The sequence below is a fragment of the Puma concolor genome, unplaced genomic scaffold, assembly GCF_028749965.1.
Source record: "Puma concolor isolate L17-30 unplaced genomic scaffold, mPumCon1.1.hap2 unalloc_scaffold_14, whole genome shotgun sequence".
Taxonomy (NCBI): Eukaryota; Metazoa; Chordata; class Mammalia; order Carnivora; family Felidae; genus Puma; species Puma concolor.
The window spans coordinates 292947-312590 of record NW_028240169.1 but is presented as its reverse complement, the minus strand read 5'-3'; the positions used below and the strand labels follow the sequence as shown (position 1 = coordinate 312590).

General features: G+C 40.8%; 3 protein-coding genes and 1 long non-coding RNA gene across 33 annotated transcripts in view; 2 read left to right on the top strand and 2 right to left on the bottom strand.

Moving 5' to 3' along the window:
- The window catches only part of LOC147571616 (uncharacterized), a 624145-nt gene that overhangs the window by 320850 nt on the left and 283651 nt on the right, over positions 1-19644 (bottom strand). The window lies entirely within an intron of this gene.
- LOC147571620 (uncharacterized) overlaps positions 1-19644 on the top strand; it is a 382686-nt gene that overhangs the window by 358692 nt on the left and 4350 nt on the right. For both annotated transcript variants that reach the window (XM_086696179.1, XM_086696178.1), the window contains exon 5: positions 19254-19398. In XM_086696179.1, the coding sequence (XP_086552305.1) occupies positions 19254-19398 (145 nt within the window). The remainder of the gene's footprint in view (positions 1-19253; positions 19399-19644) is intronic.
- LOC147571621 (transport and Golgi organization protein 1 homolog) lies at positions 4601-16536 on the top strand. Of its 3 annotated transcripts, none has more exons than XM_086696177.1 (10): positions 4601-4743; positions 11128-11149; positions 12094-12182; positions 12437-12499; positions 13239-13305; positions 13469-13607; positions 15362-15463; positions 16150-16210; positions 16317-16352; positions 16435-16536. In XM_086696177.1, exons 1-10 carry the CDS (start codon positions 4678-4680, stop codon positions 16519-16521), a joined length of 732 nt encoding a protein of 243 aa, XP_086552303.1. In that variant the 5' UTR covers positions 4601-4677; the 3' UTR covers positions 16522-16536. The 3 variants fall into 3 exon arrangements, with proteins under 3 accessions (XP_086552303.1, XP_086552301.1, XP_086552302.1); XM_086696175.1 differs by lacking the exon at positions 4601-4743 and adding an exon at positions 7356-7568; XM_086696176.1 differs by lacking the exons at positions 4601-4743; positions 12437-12499 and adding an exon at positions 7356-7568.
- Positions 12308-15368, bottom strand: LOC147571622 (uncharacterized). Its single transcript, XR_015247241.1, has 2 exons — positions 13999-15368; positions 12308-13232 (listed from the first exon to the last, which is right to left on the bottom strand). It is a non-coding gene; the product is annotated as an uncharacterized LOC147571622 (long non-coding RNA).

Here is a 19644-nt window from a genome sequence, read left to right as displayed (position 1 = left end):
CTTCCATTTGCATTCTGTTGACCATAACTTAACACTTCCTGGTAATGTAAAGGCTCAGTCTACAAAGCCATGTACCCACCCAAATATCAGGAATTCTCTCAATATGAGAGAAGGTGGGAATGGATGTTAGGTGGCAACAAGCAGTACTGTTGCCAAGTCAATAATCCTGACTCCACTCTTCACTTCCCAGCCTCTCCTCAACATATGGTCATCTGGGTTCTGGCCTTCACCTCCCAGTTGTATCATTCCCACCGAGGTCATCCTGTCGTAGCTCAATGCAAGTTGTCTCTTGCCCTTCTCGATCCCACTGTAGCAACTGACCCATTAGACCTCTCCCTCTCTCCCAACCCCAATAGCTAATCATCAAGACCTCTCACGTGTATGTCTTGAAACAATTGCCTCATCGTCCCACTACTTCCAGTCTTGCGCAACTAACATAGGCCAGGCCACCATCATCTCATGCGCAGCCTTAAAATTGGCCTGTTTACTTTTCCTGCCACCCACTTCCATTTCACGTCAACCCATTCTCCATCTCCAATCAGAATGATCTTTTAACAATGAAAGCTCAGCAATCAGTCAGTGAATGATTGAAATTCTTCAATGGCTTCTCAGTACTTTCCGGAAAAAGCACAAAGTTCTTTACTGGTTTGCAAGGTCCTGCAGAAGCAGGCTTTGGTTACTTCTCCAGCTTCATCTCTTAAAAGAAGCCTGTATTCTCTCCTCACCTTTTTGCTCCAGGTATACTGAAGTACCACGTATGTATCTATTTCCCAGGTCCTCTTGTATCTCTGGTGGCTGTTACTATGTTTCAGGCATTATCCAAAGTCATTTTCACACATTGGAATTTTGTTCATTTATCTCTTTATTTTGGTCTTTATTTACTTACTTATTTATTGTTTTTGATGAATAAAAATTTTATGTATTTGAGACTTACAATGTGATATGTTGATATATGCATACACTGACAAGTGATAACCACAATGAAACTAGTTAACATATCCATCACCACCCATAGCTACTTTGTTTTTGTGGTGTGGTTAGAATGCTTGAGATCTGCTCTCTTCGTCAATTTCAAGTATACGATATGGTATTGTTAACTGTAGTCACCGTACTGTACGTTAGGTCGCTAGAACTTGTGCATCTTACAATGGAAAGTTTGTACGTTTTGATCAGTATCTCCCCCTTTTGCCCATCCTCCAGCCTCTGGTAACTACCCTTCAACTCTCTGTCTCTACAAGTTCAACTTTTCTTTAGACGAAGAGTTCACATGTGCATGAGATTATACAATATCTGTCTGTTTGCGTCTGACTAATTTCACTTAGAATCATGTCCTCTGGGTTCACCCACGTTGTCAGAAATGGTAGAACTTCCTTCTTTCTTCTGGCCAGATACTATTCCACTGAATGCACAGGCCATTTTTCTTTCTTTTGATGGGCACTTCAAGTTGTTTCCATATCTTGGCTACTGAATAATATTGCAATGAACATGGGAGTACAGATGTCTCATTGAGATAGTGATCTACACCCAGAAGTGGGATTGCTGGATCATATGGTATTTCTATTTTTAACTTTTTGAGAACCCCCAAACTGTTTTCCACAATGGCTGTACCAATTTACATTCCTGGAAATAGTGCTTAAGGGTTCACCCTTCCTCCACATCCTTGCCCACAGTTGTTATCTTTTGACTTTTGGAGAATAGCCATCCTAACAAACAGGTGTGAGGTAATAGCTCATTGTGGTTTGGGTTTGCATTTGCCTGACAATTAGCGATGTTGAGCATCTTTTCTCATACCGGTTAGCCTTCTGTATGTCTTCTTTGGAAAAAGTCTATTTGGGTCCTTGCCCACTTTTTCACCCTGTTATATGGTTTCTTTGCTGTTGACTTTGGGAAAATTGTAAGAGGAAACTTTATTTAAAGTGGAAGTGTTGAATTACTCTATTGTATACCTGAAACGAATGCAACACTGTATGCTAATGAACTGGAAAGAAAATAAAACCTTAAAGAAAATGGAGTCAGGGGGCCAGAAGGGGGAAGCTCACAGGCTCTACCACGTGTCATTTCCTGCAGACCCACTGGAAGGAGACATATCTTGTAAGCTGACACTACTTCAGCTACTGCTATACTACCTCAGCAAGAGGAAGAAAGGTCTTTCTTCTTCCCTCATCATGGCCCAGCTGATGACGGTCACAACTTAAGCAATGAAAAGCCACCATACTTGGAACTCCCAGTGTACTCCAATGGACTTTCACTAGATCATAGCCCTCCCAATTTCTTCCTTTCCTCTACAAAAGTGTTCCTCTCCTTTGTTCTCCAGACTTGCTATAGCTTCCTTCTCCCAAGGGGCAGTTCTCTGCTATGCCTAAATAAGCCATTTACTTTTCCTGGTAACATAACTGGTAGTTTTATTTTTAAGGTTAACTATTCATGTGAACTCCTTATTTGTTTTGTATATTAACTCTTTCTTGGAGATGGTCTGCAAATGTATTCTCCGATTCTGTAGGTTGCTTTTCCATTTTGTTGATGGTTTCCTTCCCTTTCCTTCCCTGTGGTTTTTAGTTTGATGTGGGCCCAATTTTAATTATAATTAATTATAATTATATATATATATTTATATAAATATATATAATATATAAAAAATAAATATATTTTTATATTTATATATATTTATATAAATATATAATATATATATTTATTTATATAAATATATAATATATATATTTATTTATATTTTTTGTGCATTATGTGCATTATATTTTGTGCATTTTGTGTATATTTTGTGCATTATAAAATATAAACATATATTTATATATATAAATAAAAATATATATTTTTTATATATATTTATTTATATATATTTTTAATAATAATAATAATATTAATATGTATATATTATTATATATATTTATATTTATATAATATATATTATATATTTTATTATATTATATATTATTATATATAATATATATTATTATATTATATTTATATTATACATTATATAATTATATATATATATACACACATGTATATATACATTATATATATTTATATTTATATATTATTATATATATAATATATTTATATTATATATAAAATATATATTTATTTATAGAGATAAATAAAAAATATATATAATTAAAAAATATATAAAATATATAAAATAAAATACATACAAAATATATATATATAAAATATATATATACAAATATATATGTTATAAATATATAAAAAATATATATAATTATATATATATAAATATATATAAATATATATATTAGATATATATAAATAAAAAATATATATATTTATATATATTATATAATTATAATTAAAAATAAAAATTTATTTTTACTTTTACTGCGTATGCTTTTGGTGCCAATCCCAAAATCTCATTGCCTAGAGCATAGTGAAAGAGCTTTCCTCTTTGATTTTTCCTAGAAGTATGATGGTTTCAGGTGTTACATTTAAGTCTTTAAGCCATTTTAAGTAGATTTTTGTGTATCATGTAAGGGAAGGGTTCACTTTCATTCTTTTGCATGTAGATATACAGTTTTCCCAACAGAATCTAATGAAGAGATAGATTGTCTCATATTCACCCATTGCTGGGGTCGCCTTTGGGGAGTCCCCTTTGATTTCTTTTTTTCAACGTTTATTTTATTTTTGGGACAGAGAGAGACAGAGCATGAACGGGGGAGGGGCAGAGAGAGAGGGAGACACAGAATCGGAAACAGGCTCCAGGCTCCGAGCCATCAGCCCAGAGCCTGACGCGGGGCTCGAACTCACGGACCGCGAGATCGTGACCTGGCTGAAGTCGGACGCTTAACCGACTGCGCCACCCAGGCGCCCCTGGGGAGTCCCCTTTGTGGCAGCTCATTTCTGAGGTTCACAGACACCCATACTCACTAAGAAATAAACAGACACCACAAGCACAGGATCACACCCAGCCTCACCTGGGAACACAGGTATGGGGCTTATGGACAGATTCACACACAGACCCACACTGCAGACACGGCCAGTGACACCCCCAGGAGAACACACACACCCACACCCACACCCACACCCACACACACACACACACACACAGACACCACACACGGTAAGACCCAAGGGGCAGCAAATTCACACACACAACTAATATATACACGTACAAAACCCAGACATACATAGACACTCCCATAGGGACACACATGCGCCCAGATATGTACATAATGGAAGGGGCATTTGAAAAGCCATGGTCACGCGGGGTGTCCTTTGTGAGCTATCAGGGTCGAAGGCAGCTGATTGGTGGAGAGAGAGCATAAACCGTCTGAATTGCTATGGCAATGCTCAAACAGGTGAAGACTTGGATGAAGAGAGATCTTCGTCTGCTCCACCTGCTACTGACAGTCTACTTAACTGGCTACTTGTGGCCTACTCATCTAGTGATTTACTGACCTGCTGAGCTACTAACTTCTCTGAACCCTCCTCCCTCCCTTCTTGTACTTGACCTGATCCGGGTACTCTCCCTGACCCCCTTCTTCTCCTGCCACACCCCCTCCCCAATCCCATCCCTATTTAAACCCCACCCCCCCACCTCACCCCCTTTCCCACCCCGTCCCTTCCCCTCCCACCCCCACCACCTCCTCACCCCCATCTGCACCTCCTCTCTGGTGCCCAGGCGCCCCCTGAAAGGACCAGAATATGACGGTTCGGAAGCTATTTTTCTGGATGCTCTTACTCGGGTATCCCGGTTACCCCAACACAAATGTGAGTACACATCCGACATCAGTGACTTCTTCCTTTTGTATTTATTGATCTTTTTCAGACTGTGGTTAAAAAAACAGCTTTTTCATGGAGTCCTTGATGAGAACTCAGTTCTTTTGGAAAACCCATTAAGTCAGGGCAAGGTTTCTCCACCAGCATGTAGGGGTTCTGGCCACACCTGTCCACATGAAGTTGTGGATCCTGTCTGGGCCACTTGGTCCAAAAAGAGTAGTGTTGACAGGATGGAAACCTGAGCTTCATAATGTCCAGAAAGAAGGACATGGGAAGATACTAAAAGCCACTGAGATCTTTGTCTTAAATAAGGGGCTCGTATGATGTTTGAATTATACTTCCTTAAAATCATTTTTAAAAATGTCAGAAACTCTACTGAATAAGAGCCATTTAATAGTATTAATAGTATTTTATACTATTAGATGGCTCCTGGAAGGCCTGTCAAGATTCTTCTTCAAGCTTTGTAAGTTTAGAGTCCCTCTTATACGTAGTTAGTTTTCCTATCAGCACGTTGTTCACATTTGTGAAGTTTGGTAGCCCTGGGAACCGTGGTGTCCGAAGTGTTGGTGTTGGAAAGTGAAATGTCGTTGGTGCTCTGTGCTTCCTGGTTTGTTCGCTTTGGGGAACTTGTGCATCAGCCCTCTCCCTCTGGTCTTAGAGGCTGCCCCCAAGGACTCTGTGTCCAACCAGGTAGCTGACAAGCTCAGCGTACATGAAGTGGCCTCAGCCTGCTTGGACATTTATAATAAGAAAATCACTAGGAGTGATGTGATCAGGAAGTGAATGCATTCTTGTCCTTTCTTTAGCCAACTATGTGCAGAGTGTTGATTTACCCAAAGCAAAAAGGGTCTTGAATGTCCTTAGGATTGTCCAACTATAAAGAAATCCCTGGTTGCCAGTGTGAATGTTTCATTCTATCATTAAAAAGCAAAACCTGTACTCCCAAGAGCCTGAGACAGAGACACAGGGGACACCCATAGAGAAAAGTAGATTTCTTGATGTTGGCATGCACCAGATTCTTAGAGAGGGATCTGCAAGGTCCCAAGTCAGGAACAACCTAAATTGAGGCAGAATCCTCTCACATGAATACCTCCAGGCACAACAGAATCTATTCTGTCTCTTTTGAGTCTACGAAGGAGGAAATTTCTTGGTTCTGTTTATTGCAATTTCCCCCTTCTACCTAGGCTGCATCTCATCGATCAGTTCAGCTCTCTCTCCCTCCCTCATTTCTGAATTCTTGCACAAACTAACTTGTCTTGCATTTCCTACCTCCACCTGGTCATGACCATTGTCTGTGGGAACCAAGTGTTACTGGCTCCCTTGGATCGAATCTAGTTAACGGTAACTAATCAAATCAGCATACAGATAGCTGGCAGAGGTATCAAGAGTGCCCAGGACTTAGGATGTTTACCATTCATGTCAAGATGGCCTCTGTCTTTTGATCCCCATGATCACTGTGCTGACAGCCCCTGGTCTCTTGCAGACACTGGCCACTCAAAGACAGTGTACATTTCCCACCGGGACGCAATTTAGTGACCTCAGTTCTGAGAGCTGAAGATACAAATGGTACACCTTTTGGAGGCTACTTTCTAGAGAGGTTTATTGGCACAAAATTAAAGTTTGGTATGTGAGTTAGTATGAATTGCATTGTGAGTGTATTTTCTCCTAAAGGACTGGTAAGTCTAGTTTTAGTAAAATGATATGTGTTCTGTTGTTTTGGTGACCATACCCAGGACTTTTGTGTTATTTAGAAAGTAATTTCCATAGTTGTTATTGATTGGTTTAGGTGCAACACTATGAAATAGGAACTTGAATTTATTGTATTGGCTATTTGGAGATGTGTGTTCAAGTAACTTAAAACCTCATAGATTTCATCAAAATAGACAAGATCACCTGATTATGCAAATCTTTATTTAATTCAGAAGTCTGACAATTTGGGCTGTGATTCAGATTCAAAGTAAACCTTGAACATAAAACCTTATGGGGAGCCTGGGTGGTTCAGTCAGTTAAGCATCTGACTCTTGATTTTGGCTCAGGTTTGTGAGTTTGAGCCCAGCATCAGGCTGTGTGCTAACAGCGTGGAGCCTGCTTTGGATTCTCTGTCTCCCTCTCTCTCGTTCCTCCCCCGCTGTCTCTACTTTCAAAAATAAATCAACATTAGAAAAAAGAAAACCTCAGTGTTTTTAGAAACTAAACAATAATGTAGAATTTATTTTTGCTGGAATAATCCCATATTATTATAAGAGCAGCTGCACATCTCTCAGTTATATCCATATCTGTAAACATCTGTCTCTATAACAGCCTCATTTGAATCTCTAGTACATTTTTATTGTTACTTTCCCCCCTCCTTCCGTAAATTTTGGTGTATGTTTGGAAATGTTCCAAGGGATTTTATCTAGGTACTTCGTGAATATGTACAACAGAAGTCATTTACTTCTGTCTACTAAAAGGGTAAGGAACAATGAAGCCATCACCACAGTAAGATCGTAAACACAATCATCACTCCTACAGGTTTGCCCCAGCTCCTTTGTAAGCCTTCTGTCCTCCCTCTCCTTCAGGAGGAGGCCTTTGAGAGGTGTGCTTATAACCTCCTGGAGGCTGGTTGAAGGTTTATAAAAATGATTCTTGGTGACAGATATTATAAATGTCTTTGCTATTCCTCATTATCTCAAATATTATTTCAGCCTGTCCATATTTTGGCTGACCATTTCCCTCTTGGCTCTCGTGTCTTCGGAACTCTGCGGAAGCTTGCCGTTATTACTGCCACCGTTGCAATTTGTGCATGTCTTATTTACCTCTGGAGAGTTGTCCTTGCTGTGAGTATACTCAAATACCTTACAGATAGGCTTTTAAGCATAAGTAAGCAGAAGTTTTTTGGTAAGCACAAATTTTTTACTAGACCATTTGTATGCACTCAGTACTTCAAATTTCCCTTTAAGCACGGCATTCATTGCATCCCACAAATTGTAGTAATTCCAACATTCATTATCATTTAGATGGACATATTTTTAAAATTCTGTGAAATGTCTCTTTGACCCTCTTCTTTTAGAATTTCTCTAGTCTATCTCTATTCTCTATCTTCTATGAGAATATCTCTCATATATTTTGTAGTTTTTCCGTTGTCTTTCTATTATTGATGTCTAGCTTACATATGTGTTCTGAGAACGTATTTTCTATGATTTTGTTGACTTCAAGTTAAGGTGTATTTTATGACCCTGAATATGGTCTGTGTCAGTGAATGTTCTAGATGAGCTTGAGAAGAATGTGTATTTTTCTATTGTAGAAAGTGTTCTACAGATGGTCATGGATCTAGGTGATTGGTGATGCAGTTCAGTCCAACTGTGTTCTTATATTTGAATATCTTTATGCTCAATCTGTCAATGACTGATAGAGGGTGTTGAAATCTTGCAGCTGTAATAATGTATATGTCTACTTCTCCTATCAGTTGTATCAGTTTTTGCCTCATGTATTTTGGCACTCTGTTGTTAATGCATGTACATTAAGGATTATGTTTTCTTGGAGAATTCAGCCTTTATTATTGACCTCAGTATCTCCAATAATTTCCCTTACTTTGTACATGTTTTGAAGGACAATTTAATTGTTCACAGAATTCTAGGTGGATGGGTTCTTTTCTTTTAACAGTATAAACATTTCAGTCTTCTTGATTGCATGGTTTCTGAATTCTGAGTATTTTTTGTCCTGGTTCCTCTTGGGTAAGGTGTTATTTCTTCCATCTCCCTGCAACTCCAGCCCCCAACACTACCCCTTAGCTTCTTCCAAAATTCTTTGTTTTCAATTTTCTCTTGATTGAATAGTATATGTCTAGGGATAGTCTTGTGTTTCTTGTGTTTTTTGTTTTGTTTTGTTTTGTTTTTGGTTTGGTTTGGTTTTTTTGGAGGGGGGTATTTATCCTGCTTGAAATTCTTTGAGTTTCCTGAATCTGTGGTTTATGACTATCATTAATTTTGGAAAATTCTCAGTCATTTGCACTTCAAACGTATAAGTAGGTATTCCCATTTTGTGTATGTTACACCTTTTGTCATTGTCACACTGGTCTTGGATTTTCTCTGTTGTATTTTTAATTTCTTTGTGTGCGTTTCTGTTTTGGGTGTTTCTACTTGACATTTCCTTCTGCTTGTTGAGTCTTTCCTCAGGTGTGTTGTGTGTGTTAATAAATCCAACAAAGGCATTCCTTATTTCTGTTATGATGTTTTGGATTTCTAGAAGTCCTTTTGGATCCTAGAGTTATCGTTTCTGTGCTCACATTCACCACCTCTTCTTGCATACTGACTACTTCTTCCATTAGAGTCATTATCCTATTAATCAGAGCGGTTTTACATTCCCAGCCTGATTATCCCACCATCTCTGCCATAGGAAGTGTGATTCTAATGCTTGCACTCTGTGTTCAAAAGATGTGGTTTTTCCTTTCAGGGTACCTTGTTAAGTTTTTGGGGAAGCTTGGGGTCACGTCCGTGTTTAAAAAAACTGAGGTGAAGGCTTTTAGTGTCAAGTTTTGTCTTTCCCTAGGTTTTAGGCTGAGTTTACTCCCCTATGAGACAGGAAGGAGGAAGAGCACTGTAGTTGAGTATTTCCCTTCATCTGTATTGCTTGTCTTCAGAAAAACCCCATTAGGCTTTGGAGAAATAGTTTCTCTGGAGGGCAGGCCTTCTAAGCAAGAACAGAAGAGCATGAGTTTATTTATAAGTGGCTGTGTTTCCTCTTTTCCTGCCAATTTAGAAATCTTTCCCTTCAAAAAGAAAATATGCATATTAAGTACTTGGAAGGCCATCTCTCTTTCCATTTCCCCTGCTTAGGATACACTTTCCTATAACAACATTTTTATGACTCACTTTTTGATACCATGATGATATTCCAATATCCTGGCAAGATGTTGGGGCTCGCTTCAGCATCACATCATCATTCAAAACTTTCAAATAGGGATATACGTCCTACCGATCAAGAAAATGTGTCTTTACCTTTTGTTAAAGTAGAGTCTTGCCTAGATTTTATTGAGCTATAATTCATCAGGGGACGACTTGGGTCTGGGTGTTACTGGGCCACCCAGACCAGGTTCTCCAGTCTCAGTGTCTTAGTAATGAACACTGATCGAAAGGGAAACAAAGCAGGTGGCGTTTATTAGAGATAGGTTGTATACAGCGGAGCCACCGAGAAAGAGGAATATCGCTCCCCAAAAGGGTAGTGTGCCAGGCTTATAAAGGCACTTTTCCAAAGGGTGAGGGGCTGGGAGTGGGGAAGCATCCTTCAGTCCCACAGTCATTATCTTATGGTTGTTACTTTTCAGTGGACACAAGACAATCACAGGATGTCTTTTTCCATGGTTGACGTGCTTTTAGTGCTCCTAGAAAATAGAAACCCTAGTGCAGTCAGGCTTTAAATGGCTATTTCTACTTTTGCCCAGACAACCATTACTCCCTAATACCTGTTCTCTCTTTGGTTCACTTTCCCAGAAGTCTCCAGTATGGAAACTGTTAACCCTTGCCTTAGACCAGTGCCTTTACAGGAATTCAGTTCCTCTTGCTTTTCTTAGACCTTCTCAACGGGAGCCCTTTTTGCTTTGTTTTTGAAATGTTAGCCATCCTTTCTTTTGGTGCCTGTGCTTTTGCCCTAGCCATGTTCCACTCTCTTTCTCATCTGATGATGTGTTTTTGGAAGACCCTCTGTTTTTAGTGATCTAGGAAAATCATAGCACCTGACATGTTGTAATTGTTTATTGATTCGGAAAGCAGCCAACCCTGTGTAACATTTCAGAAAGCTTTCTAGAGAATGAAAGAAGCGTGTCTTCATACAAAGGTTTTCCTTTTCTTTCCTTGCCGCTTCCTTCCTCCTTCCCATCCCTTCCCTTTCCTTCTCGCCCCCCTACCGTCCCCCTCCATCTCTCTCTCTCTCTCTCTGTCTCTTTCTTCCTCTCTCCCTTTCTCTCTCTCTCTCTCTTTCTTTTTTTCTTTTTTTGGCATTTCAAATGATCCTGGGTTCTGGACTTCAGTGTGGATGTTGGGTTTGACTACAAGAGAAAAAAAATCAGACAAATATTTTATTTACGTATTTTTAAAACTGTCCGCATTATGCACTGACAGAATTGAATATTTTGATATTTATTTAATATAATGTAAATCTATCTTTTGGTCAAAATAAGCTCTGAATTGTTATGCTTTTATCAGAAATGGTTTATAAAGAATCATGAACTAAATATGAAATTCTAATTTTTTATTATATTAACGTTATGAATTCATTATGCTGAACAAAATGATCATTGTGATTTCATTGGATGACCTTTCAGTATTTTATCAGGAAGAATAAGTTTTTACTATTACTATGTTTTGACCTCAAACTTAATTTTGTTTCTTCCTCTCTCAGACAGAGCCTCCAGTATATCCAGGTAAGATTTTAGGTTTGAGTAGTCTTTGTAATGTTTTTTCATTACTCGTGTTTGGTGTGGGTTTTCATTTTTTAACTGAGGATAAATATGGTGACTTCTGATGTCTACTTGATTTGTTAACTCTTGAAAATCTTTCTCTTTCCTGTTAGAGGCTAAGTGACAATGTGGAGGGATTGGCCTCTCTTAAGACAAGAGACCAGGGGAGGAAAACACCACAGGAGGAAGGAGAACAGAATGAGTGTAATTTTGCATAGAAATGATTAGGACAGAAGTGATGATATGAGCCTGAGGTGTGGAGTGAGTACTTTGCCATGACCTGGCTTTTGGTGAGATGTGAAGATGAGAAAACCCTCTTTGAGTCTGTCAAGAAGCCTAAGCTTAGAGAAGAAGCCAGGTATTGCCAGGCAGGGTGTGTGTCACAGGAGAGGGTTAAACCAAGGTTTTGAGTCTGAAGTGGAGGGAGCCACTCATGCCAGGGGAAAAGTGAACTTGATGCAAATGGGGGGCAATCTATTCTGCACGGACCCCATGGACTGTGGTGATTCTGTGGTGCTGTCTGTTGAGAGGCAAGGTGGCTACCTGACACTTAACAAGCCCTCAAAGACTGGTTGGTGTTCATCACTGTAAATGCAGCGGTGGTGGTGATGAGAAGGGTGACCTCAGGGCAGGAGAGCTCTCACATTGGGCCAATGTGAGAGGAGTTTGCACTTTGTGTCTGTTAGAGGAGTCGGTGTTCTAGAGCTTACACGTATAGGAATGTCAGTGAAATGAGGTTTCTTGGGTTTAAAATGCTGCTGAAACTTGCTTTCTTCAGGCACAATGAGAAAGCTAAAAAGTTAGTTACACCCATGTGTCAGATCATGTGTCTGTGCTGCTAATACAGTGGGATTATTCGATGTCACTGGTTTGGTAACAACCTTAAAAATTGTTTTATCTCATTTTAGTTAATTTACAGCAAAAAACTGCAAAGATCAACACGTTGGAGAAAGAAAACACAGAGCTGGCTGAAGCAATATCCACGTGGGAACAGAAGGTAGCATTGCCCTTTCAAATATTTCTTGTGACTTCATTTTGATTAGTTTTACCTCTTGTAGTTCATCCTACTGACCTATTTCATGTGTTCTATGAATACTTCCAATTCAAGACACGCTTCACAAATGTAATAAAAAACTACCTTTTTATTTGTGAAAGGAGTCACACATCAGACATAGGCTTATCTACCACGATGCTATTTTTGAATTCTGATTCCTTTTTCATATGTTTTGTATATACATCAATGAATTAAAGATACATCTTCAAGAAGCTAAGAGAGAAAGTAACATTCACTCTGCTGAAGCTCTGAAGTTGAAAGTAAGAATCCTTTCTTTGCCTGGATTGCGTTCTAAACACACAAGTAAAATTAAGGAATTGTTATGACTCATTCAACATGTTCTGTTGAAGGAGAACATCAGAAAAGTTGAGCACTTCAATAAAATTTTAAATGACACCCTTCAAAGTGCACATGTTACCTTGCAATCAGAAAGAGAGAGAGAGAGGAATGTTAAGAATCAGGAAGTGCTAAGAGTTGGCTGCTTTTACTGTCATTTGACTTTGGAGGCTTTTTGTTCATTGGGTGAGGTGAGCATAGCATATTCGCTTGCTGTTTACCATAGTAGAGAGTGGGCCTCTGGGAGACAAACCTCCATCTGCACAGCTGCCATGTCACTAGGACCACCATGAGGAGTTTGCTATTTCAAGGACTAGGAAGTATCTTTTATTTTCACAACTAGGTCATTACCACATCATTCAGACCTGCCCTCCAAGATATGGAGAAAATCCCCCAAGATAGTTGAGAGATGAAGGGCAATAGCAAATTGTATACTGCCTTCTTCTCTTAATGCTCAACAATGTTCAGTGTGCATAGAGGAATATTCTCCTAAGAAAGCCATTTGTGAGCCCTTTGACTGGAACTATTTTCCATGTTCTTTGCCTTGTCCTTGTTGTATTTATGCCCCAGGATCTTTCTTTGTTGCCATTCACAGTCCTGTTGCACTCACATTGTTGTGCGATCCTTATTTCTTGAATGTATTTTCTCATATCTGTCCTAAAGTCAGAAGATGCAAACGGTCAATTGGAGGAACTGAGAGCCTGGAGGTCCAATAAACGTGCACTGGAAGGTATGTTGTCTGTTGGGGAGAAATCCCCATATGGTGGCAATGACTTTGCATTGGGAAGGGAAAGAATGCCTTCTTGCCTTCACACTAGTTGCCCTTTTCCTGTCACCCCAAAACCAAGTCTCAGGTCATATGCACATGCACAAAATAACCATTTTTTTTACAGCAAGGATAAAGGCCGTGGAAGACCTTCGTAATGATGTGAGTTCTATTAAAGCAATCAGGGCAGAAACAGCCAAAAGGCTGAAGGAGAGCAGAGACGTCCTTGATAAATCCTATGAAGAAAGAAAAATGGCTACAGCAAAGTAAGACGTTCATGTGATAATGGTCCCGAGTACTGTTGTATGAATGAATGTGGTGGCCGCTATAGATAAATATATTTCTTCTAGAATTGGATCCAGAGTATTTCTGCCGAATACATTCAGGAGAATTGTGCCTGCCCTTCCTACCTTGCTTCCTATAACCTGCATTTTCCTTTCTGTCCTTAGTGCTTGTCACACATTCTTGTGTCATGTACTTGGGGTAGAAGAGGGAAGATCCTGGCATTAAGCACACTGATAACAGGCTCCCCTCTGGATCCATTTACATTGGCCTATAGGTTTCAATCCCATCCCATTGTCTTATCAGCCGGAACTAGGTGATCTTTGTTCAGCACCGGACTTGGGTCAAAAATATTTAGGGGAAACATTGACTTACCTTGCTGCAGAAACCATGGGAGTTTCTTTCTAGACTGTGGGTTGGGATGGCATCAGTACTGCATCTCTTCATCCAGTCTGCAAGTGAGACTCGTATGAAGTGTGTCTTCATGGGTTCATTAGAAATTTGGTGCACCAGGTGCATGTTTCTTCTTTGGTCCAGTATTTCCTTTTGTTCTCAGGAGGAGGGCCTTTAGAGCCCCTCATTCACATTGAAAAGGAAATGCTTCCTTGTCTTCCCTGGAGGCTCAGCTTCTGTTAGTCCTTTCCACACCCGGGGTGGAGCCTGCTCTGTCTCACTGGCATGTTGTTTTTGTTAATTTGTAAGCTCTTTGTGGGAGCAGGTAGAGCACCCTGACCACCTTTCTATCTTCGCCCCCTTACAACAGAGCCTCTACATTACAGCCACCCCAGAAAACATTTGCTGAAGGACTACCTGAGAGGCCAGAAGGAAATGCATGTACCTTTCTCTGTCTAGTGCTTTTGTGTCCACTACTAACAGTCTTTCAGTTTTGCATGTGATTCTTGAGTACATCCGGTGCCAAGTTGAAACCCTTTAAAGCAACACCATGGACAAAATAGTCTGAGGGCAACACAGCAAACCAGCCTTTCTAAGCATTTCCCTTTGCTGCCTTCACTGTCAATGAACTGAGTCTTGTTAAAGTAGACTGACTCCATGAAGGTGATAGTTTTCCATCTGAAATCTGTTTCCTGAAGATAAGAGCCTGACTGTGGGACAGTTCACACCATGTTATATTTCAGCATATATTGCCACTCTAAGATTGGCCTTTCCCTCCACCAGGATCTTTGAAAGAGTGGGCAGGGGTTGCACTCCTGAACCTTAGTGGTGTATGGGAGTGATTTGCAATGCTGGTGAAGCCTTATCCTGGAAGGCTGTCTTTCATACTCAGTGTCTGTGTCAGGGTACAACTTCTGGACTGAGATTCAGTGCACTGCCCCATGGAGGTGTAAGGCAATGATGATCCCCTGCCTCATCCTAATGGGTACAGTTGGTCAGGCACAGGTTTTCACACTGACCTGAAATAGGCCTTCTCCATCACAAACAAAAGACCAACTCTGGGAAGGCACAAGGTGCAATGTTATTTGATGACTTGACGATGAAGGAGTAGAAGCAGAGGACTAGAAAGGCGGCTCTGATTGTAGGCGACTTGGCAGCAGACGGAGGTTGAATTTTCTTTAACATTAAATGGGGTCTTCATTTCTCTGACTGTGTTGTCAGTCTGTGCATCGTTGGGGGAGGGGATAGGGATATTTGAGTCTAGGCTTTAAGAGAGCTGAGAAGGAAAAAGGCAGAATTTCTGGACCTTGGCTACTGGACTATGTATATATCTTTCCCATCTTAGGAATCTGGATATGACAAACTGTGAACTAGTGGCAATGAAGAATCAGATGGCAACTGCAGAGGAAAATCTGAAAATAGCTACAAGGGACATACACAAGTGCAAGTGAGTTCAGATACTAATTAGCAGCGGCTCATGAAACCCCTGTTCGTTTCTTAGTTCTAACCTTTGTACAATGGGTAGACTCCATGAATATAGTAATACAAACACAAATTCAGAGGACATATCCGTAGAGAATTAACAGATAGGAAAAGATAAGTATTAGAAAGAACAAAACAATTAAGCTACTAAACATTTCTGGGTCTCCGGCATTGACCTGCCCATGTAGAAACTTCATCCATGCCAACGTTCCTGAGGGGTGGTGTCAGTTGTCATAATCTATAGGAAAGCAGTGTGTCATAGGATGAAATCCTATCCATCAACAAGGTAGTACCATCTGATGGTCCTGGCCTTTGCAACCCTAGGAAACCTGGTGAGTACACAAGTGAAAGGAGAATAGAACTTTATGTTGGCTTTATGATGAAAGTCACTTGTCACATGATGAATTAGGGCAAGATTGCAAATGGAAAAGAATTCTATGACCTCTGAACCCTACGGGCATGAAATACTGAGTAAGGAGAGGATGGAACAATAGCTTTGGTTCTGTACATTTAGAATTGTGTGAAAAGTGTTTCATGTGAAAGGATAAATTGTATTGGGGGAAGATATGAGGATGACGGGAACATGAGCAGATTATTTATAATCCTACCTACTATTAGGCCTTATTTGACGAAAACAATTGTATCTCACAGACAGCAAATTGAACAAACACGAGAACAGCTGCAGAAGGCAGAACGCACCTTCACACACCAGGTAACGTGAGTTCTTCCTGACATAGTGAACCCTTAGCACCTCATGTGGTTGAGTGTAGTGGCCCTTGGAATTCCTAAAAACAGACTTTTCATTGTTGCTTTTTCAGGTCGCAGTTTATGAGCGTAATGTTCGGAACAACTGGGTAAGTGTTTTCCTTTTTCCTCCTCTCTCTCTTTCGTTCCCAGTCTGGCACAACTGAAGGTGGATATGTTTTTCTCCCCTAGATCAAGACTCGGATCTGGGAGAGGAAAATGGCGGAGCAGAGCCGGGAGGTCGCCTGCTTGAAACACAGGTGTGGGAGCGTGACATGAGTTTTTATGGGTGTTTTGAGGGATGACAGCGGTGCTGTTTAGTGTCTAGTCAGAGGACGTGGTGTTGCAACTCTGATAGAAGTCCATTCTTTTTCTGTATCCAAGACTGGATGTGATGGAAGGAAAGAGGCTGCTTGATGGATACAGGAGGTGGAGACCAATGCCTGGAAGTCCAGAGATGCAGAACCCTGCGAGGAGAGGTAAAAGGCATGTGGTGATGTGCAGCAGCCTAATTTCTGCGGCAAAGCCTTTTCCTGTGGGTGTTCATTGTGTGTCCTGGACAGAACAGCAAACACTAAGGACAGCAGGTGGTCTGAAGGGGTGACAGAAGGGTGTTCTCCTCTGGTACTACAAGCAGTGAGGCACTTGTCCCTGTGACTGGTTGAGCTCATGCCCCTCCTCTGGCTGTGACCCCCCCACCTCCTCTAGCATCTCCCTGTGTGAAGAGCTTGGAAAGGATGACAGGACAGGGGCCTCATCCTTCTTCCCACCCGGACTCAATGTGAAGACTTTAGTTTATTTGAGGAGAAGGTCATTTATTGACTATTTTTAATGTTCCTTTCTTTTTATTGTTGTGAACTGTAGACCTACATTCCTGAATCCAAGCTCCAAATAGCTTCGTCCTCTGATGTTATCAGTGCAACTCTGCGGCTTCACTGCTAAACACCCATAGTTTTCCTTTACTCCTTAATATAATATCAGTCAAGTTCAGTTCCATTCAGAAATAGTTACATAATACTGGCTCCCATGTGGAAGGCAGCTTATAGATAAGCTGAAAGACTGAACAATTTGCCTGGAGTCAGAGGAAACACACCCATGCTCTTCTGTGGAGGGTTTTTTGATGTTATCCACCAACTGACGCTCTCATTTTAATTTTTATCTGAAATGAGATGCTGAGTTTACCCCTCATGTGTATTGAGAAATGGCTGTTTTGGTGACGATTTCCTGATTTCTCTTTGAGCTGCCCTGTTGAAAGTTATTTGACTAATTATGAAGAACATGAGCCAGGACCCTATGGTTTCTTCATTAAGATATGATGGGATGGATCTCCCCCTTATCACTAGGGTCAACTGAGGCTTGTGGGTTACTCTCTGCCTCTCCTCCTGGTCCTGAGTGTGGGCAAGAGTTTAACACGTCACAAAATGTGGTCTTTGTGTGAAATCTTCACAGTCTACTAAAATCAGAGTAAACCTCTATCCATTTCAGAGCCTTTAGCCGAAGGTGATGTCACTCCCATGAGTCACAACTACAAGCAGTCTACCAACAATGCCGAGACGGACAAGGTAAATGCTGGGGCCACTTTCAGCTGTAAGTCTGTCAGGAAACCCTCATTTGTGGAACAGCATGCTCTGCGGCCTTATCCCTGTTTTCTGTGTTGTGTGATATGTCTGCCTGTTTATATTCTCCAAATGCACAGCCTTAACCCAAGAGTCTACAGGCTGCTTTCTTTTCAGCCTGTCATCTTTTTTCTGGTCAGCTTAGTAGTCAAAGGAACTTAGAAGTCGACCACCCTATGGCTTTTCCCTTGTGTTCAAAATAACAACAACAGGAAGATACACTGCAGTCTATAGCAAAGTCTCTAAGCTTGTTGACTCCTAACACACTACCTCTCTGTGGGATCAGTGTTGTTGTTACTTTCCTCTTTCTGGTCACACTATTCATGTGTGAAGACTGACTGTTCATTGTAAACATGAAAAGACTTCCCCCAATCTTTATATTGTGTGCCTTGTACAATTTATGATGGTTTTAGACAAAGTCATTGTCATAACTCACCACCTTCACGTCTTCATGGGTAAATGAACTGTTTGGAATCCTTTCCAGCAGTATCTTAGGTAAAAGTATTCTGAACACAAGGTCCTTCAGTTGTATTCATATGAGCAGGTTCTCTTTGTCTCCAGTCAGTGTGAGAGCTGATACCATCGCTCATGACACATCCCTGGAAATGTATACCAAAGTCAAAACACATTTGCATTAATTCTGTTTCATGAATGTCTGCCTCTTTTTTCCCATAGGATGTATTACTCTGTGTCTTGTAGTGTACATAAAACCAGAATTCCTTATGAATTCAGGTAAACACTTGGGGGCCTAGTACTCATTGATGTGTAATATGTTCCTCACAGCAAACATTTCCTCAGGTCCCCTACAAGACTCCAGGCATCCCCAACTCCCGAGTGGTTTCTTGGCCTTTGACAGCACTTGCAGAAAGTAGGAAGACCTCTTTCTCAGCGAGGGAAGCAGAGGGGGCCAAGTGTGGGGCCGGCAGGCAGAACTTGTCCCCAAGAGTAGCTGTGATTCCATGTGCTGAGAATGAGCTGTGTATTTGCAGTCCATTTTTCTGTGTTCGGAATAAGCCAAAAACAGAGCTTTTGCCGTCACTGTAGTGGAGGGATGCAAAGTGATCCTGGACATGGATGTCCGCCTGTCTGGAATATGCTGCTTCATTAGTTTAGAATTACTTATTTCATCCTGTAAGATGGGATCATTTTGTTCTAAATTCTCAGACCTGGGCAGGGACATGTGGTGACAGTAGTTTAACCGCCTGCGTTTAGTTGCCTAAGCTGTAGGTGGTACCCAGTGGCAGGACAGAGTTTTCAGGTACTGATGCTAATCTCTTGGATCCTGGTGGCAGAGAAGGGGGCAGGTGCTGACCCGTACTTCTATGGGTTTCATCTGCTTTGCGGATTGGTTCTCTTGTGTGGCATCTGCACATAGCTGTCACTTCTGTTCTGCAGGGCAGTGTGGATCCGTGGCGACCTCCTCCATCAACTGGAAGATTCTGCACACCCTACCTTAGAGGCCACCGTATGATCTCCTGGGCACATCCACCTCCTGTACCAGGTTCGGGACCATCCCAAACCCCTCCACCTGCACCACTTGGTAAGATGATCTGGGCAGTATGAGTTGGCTTGCAAAGAACCTTCATTTAATTTTTGTTGTTGTTGAGTCTTTTTTAAAGAAATTTGTTAATGTTTATTTATTTTTGAGACAGACAGAGACAGGGCATGAATGGGGGAGGGTCAGAGAGAGGGAGACACAGAATCTGAAGCAGGTTCCAGGCTCTGAGCTGTCAACACAGAGCCCGACGTGGGGCTGGAACTCACGCACTGTGAGATCATGACCTGA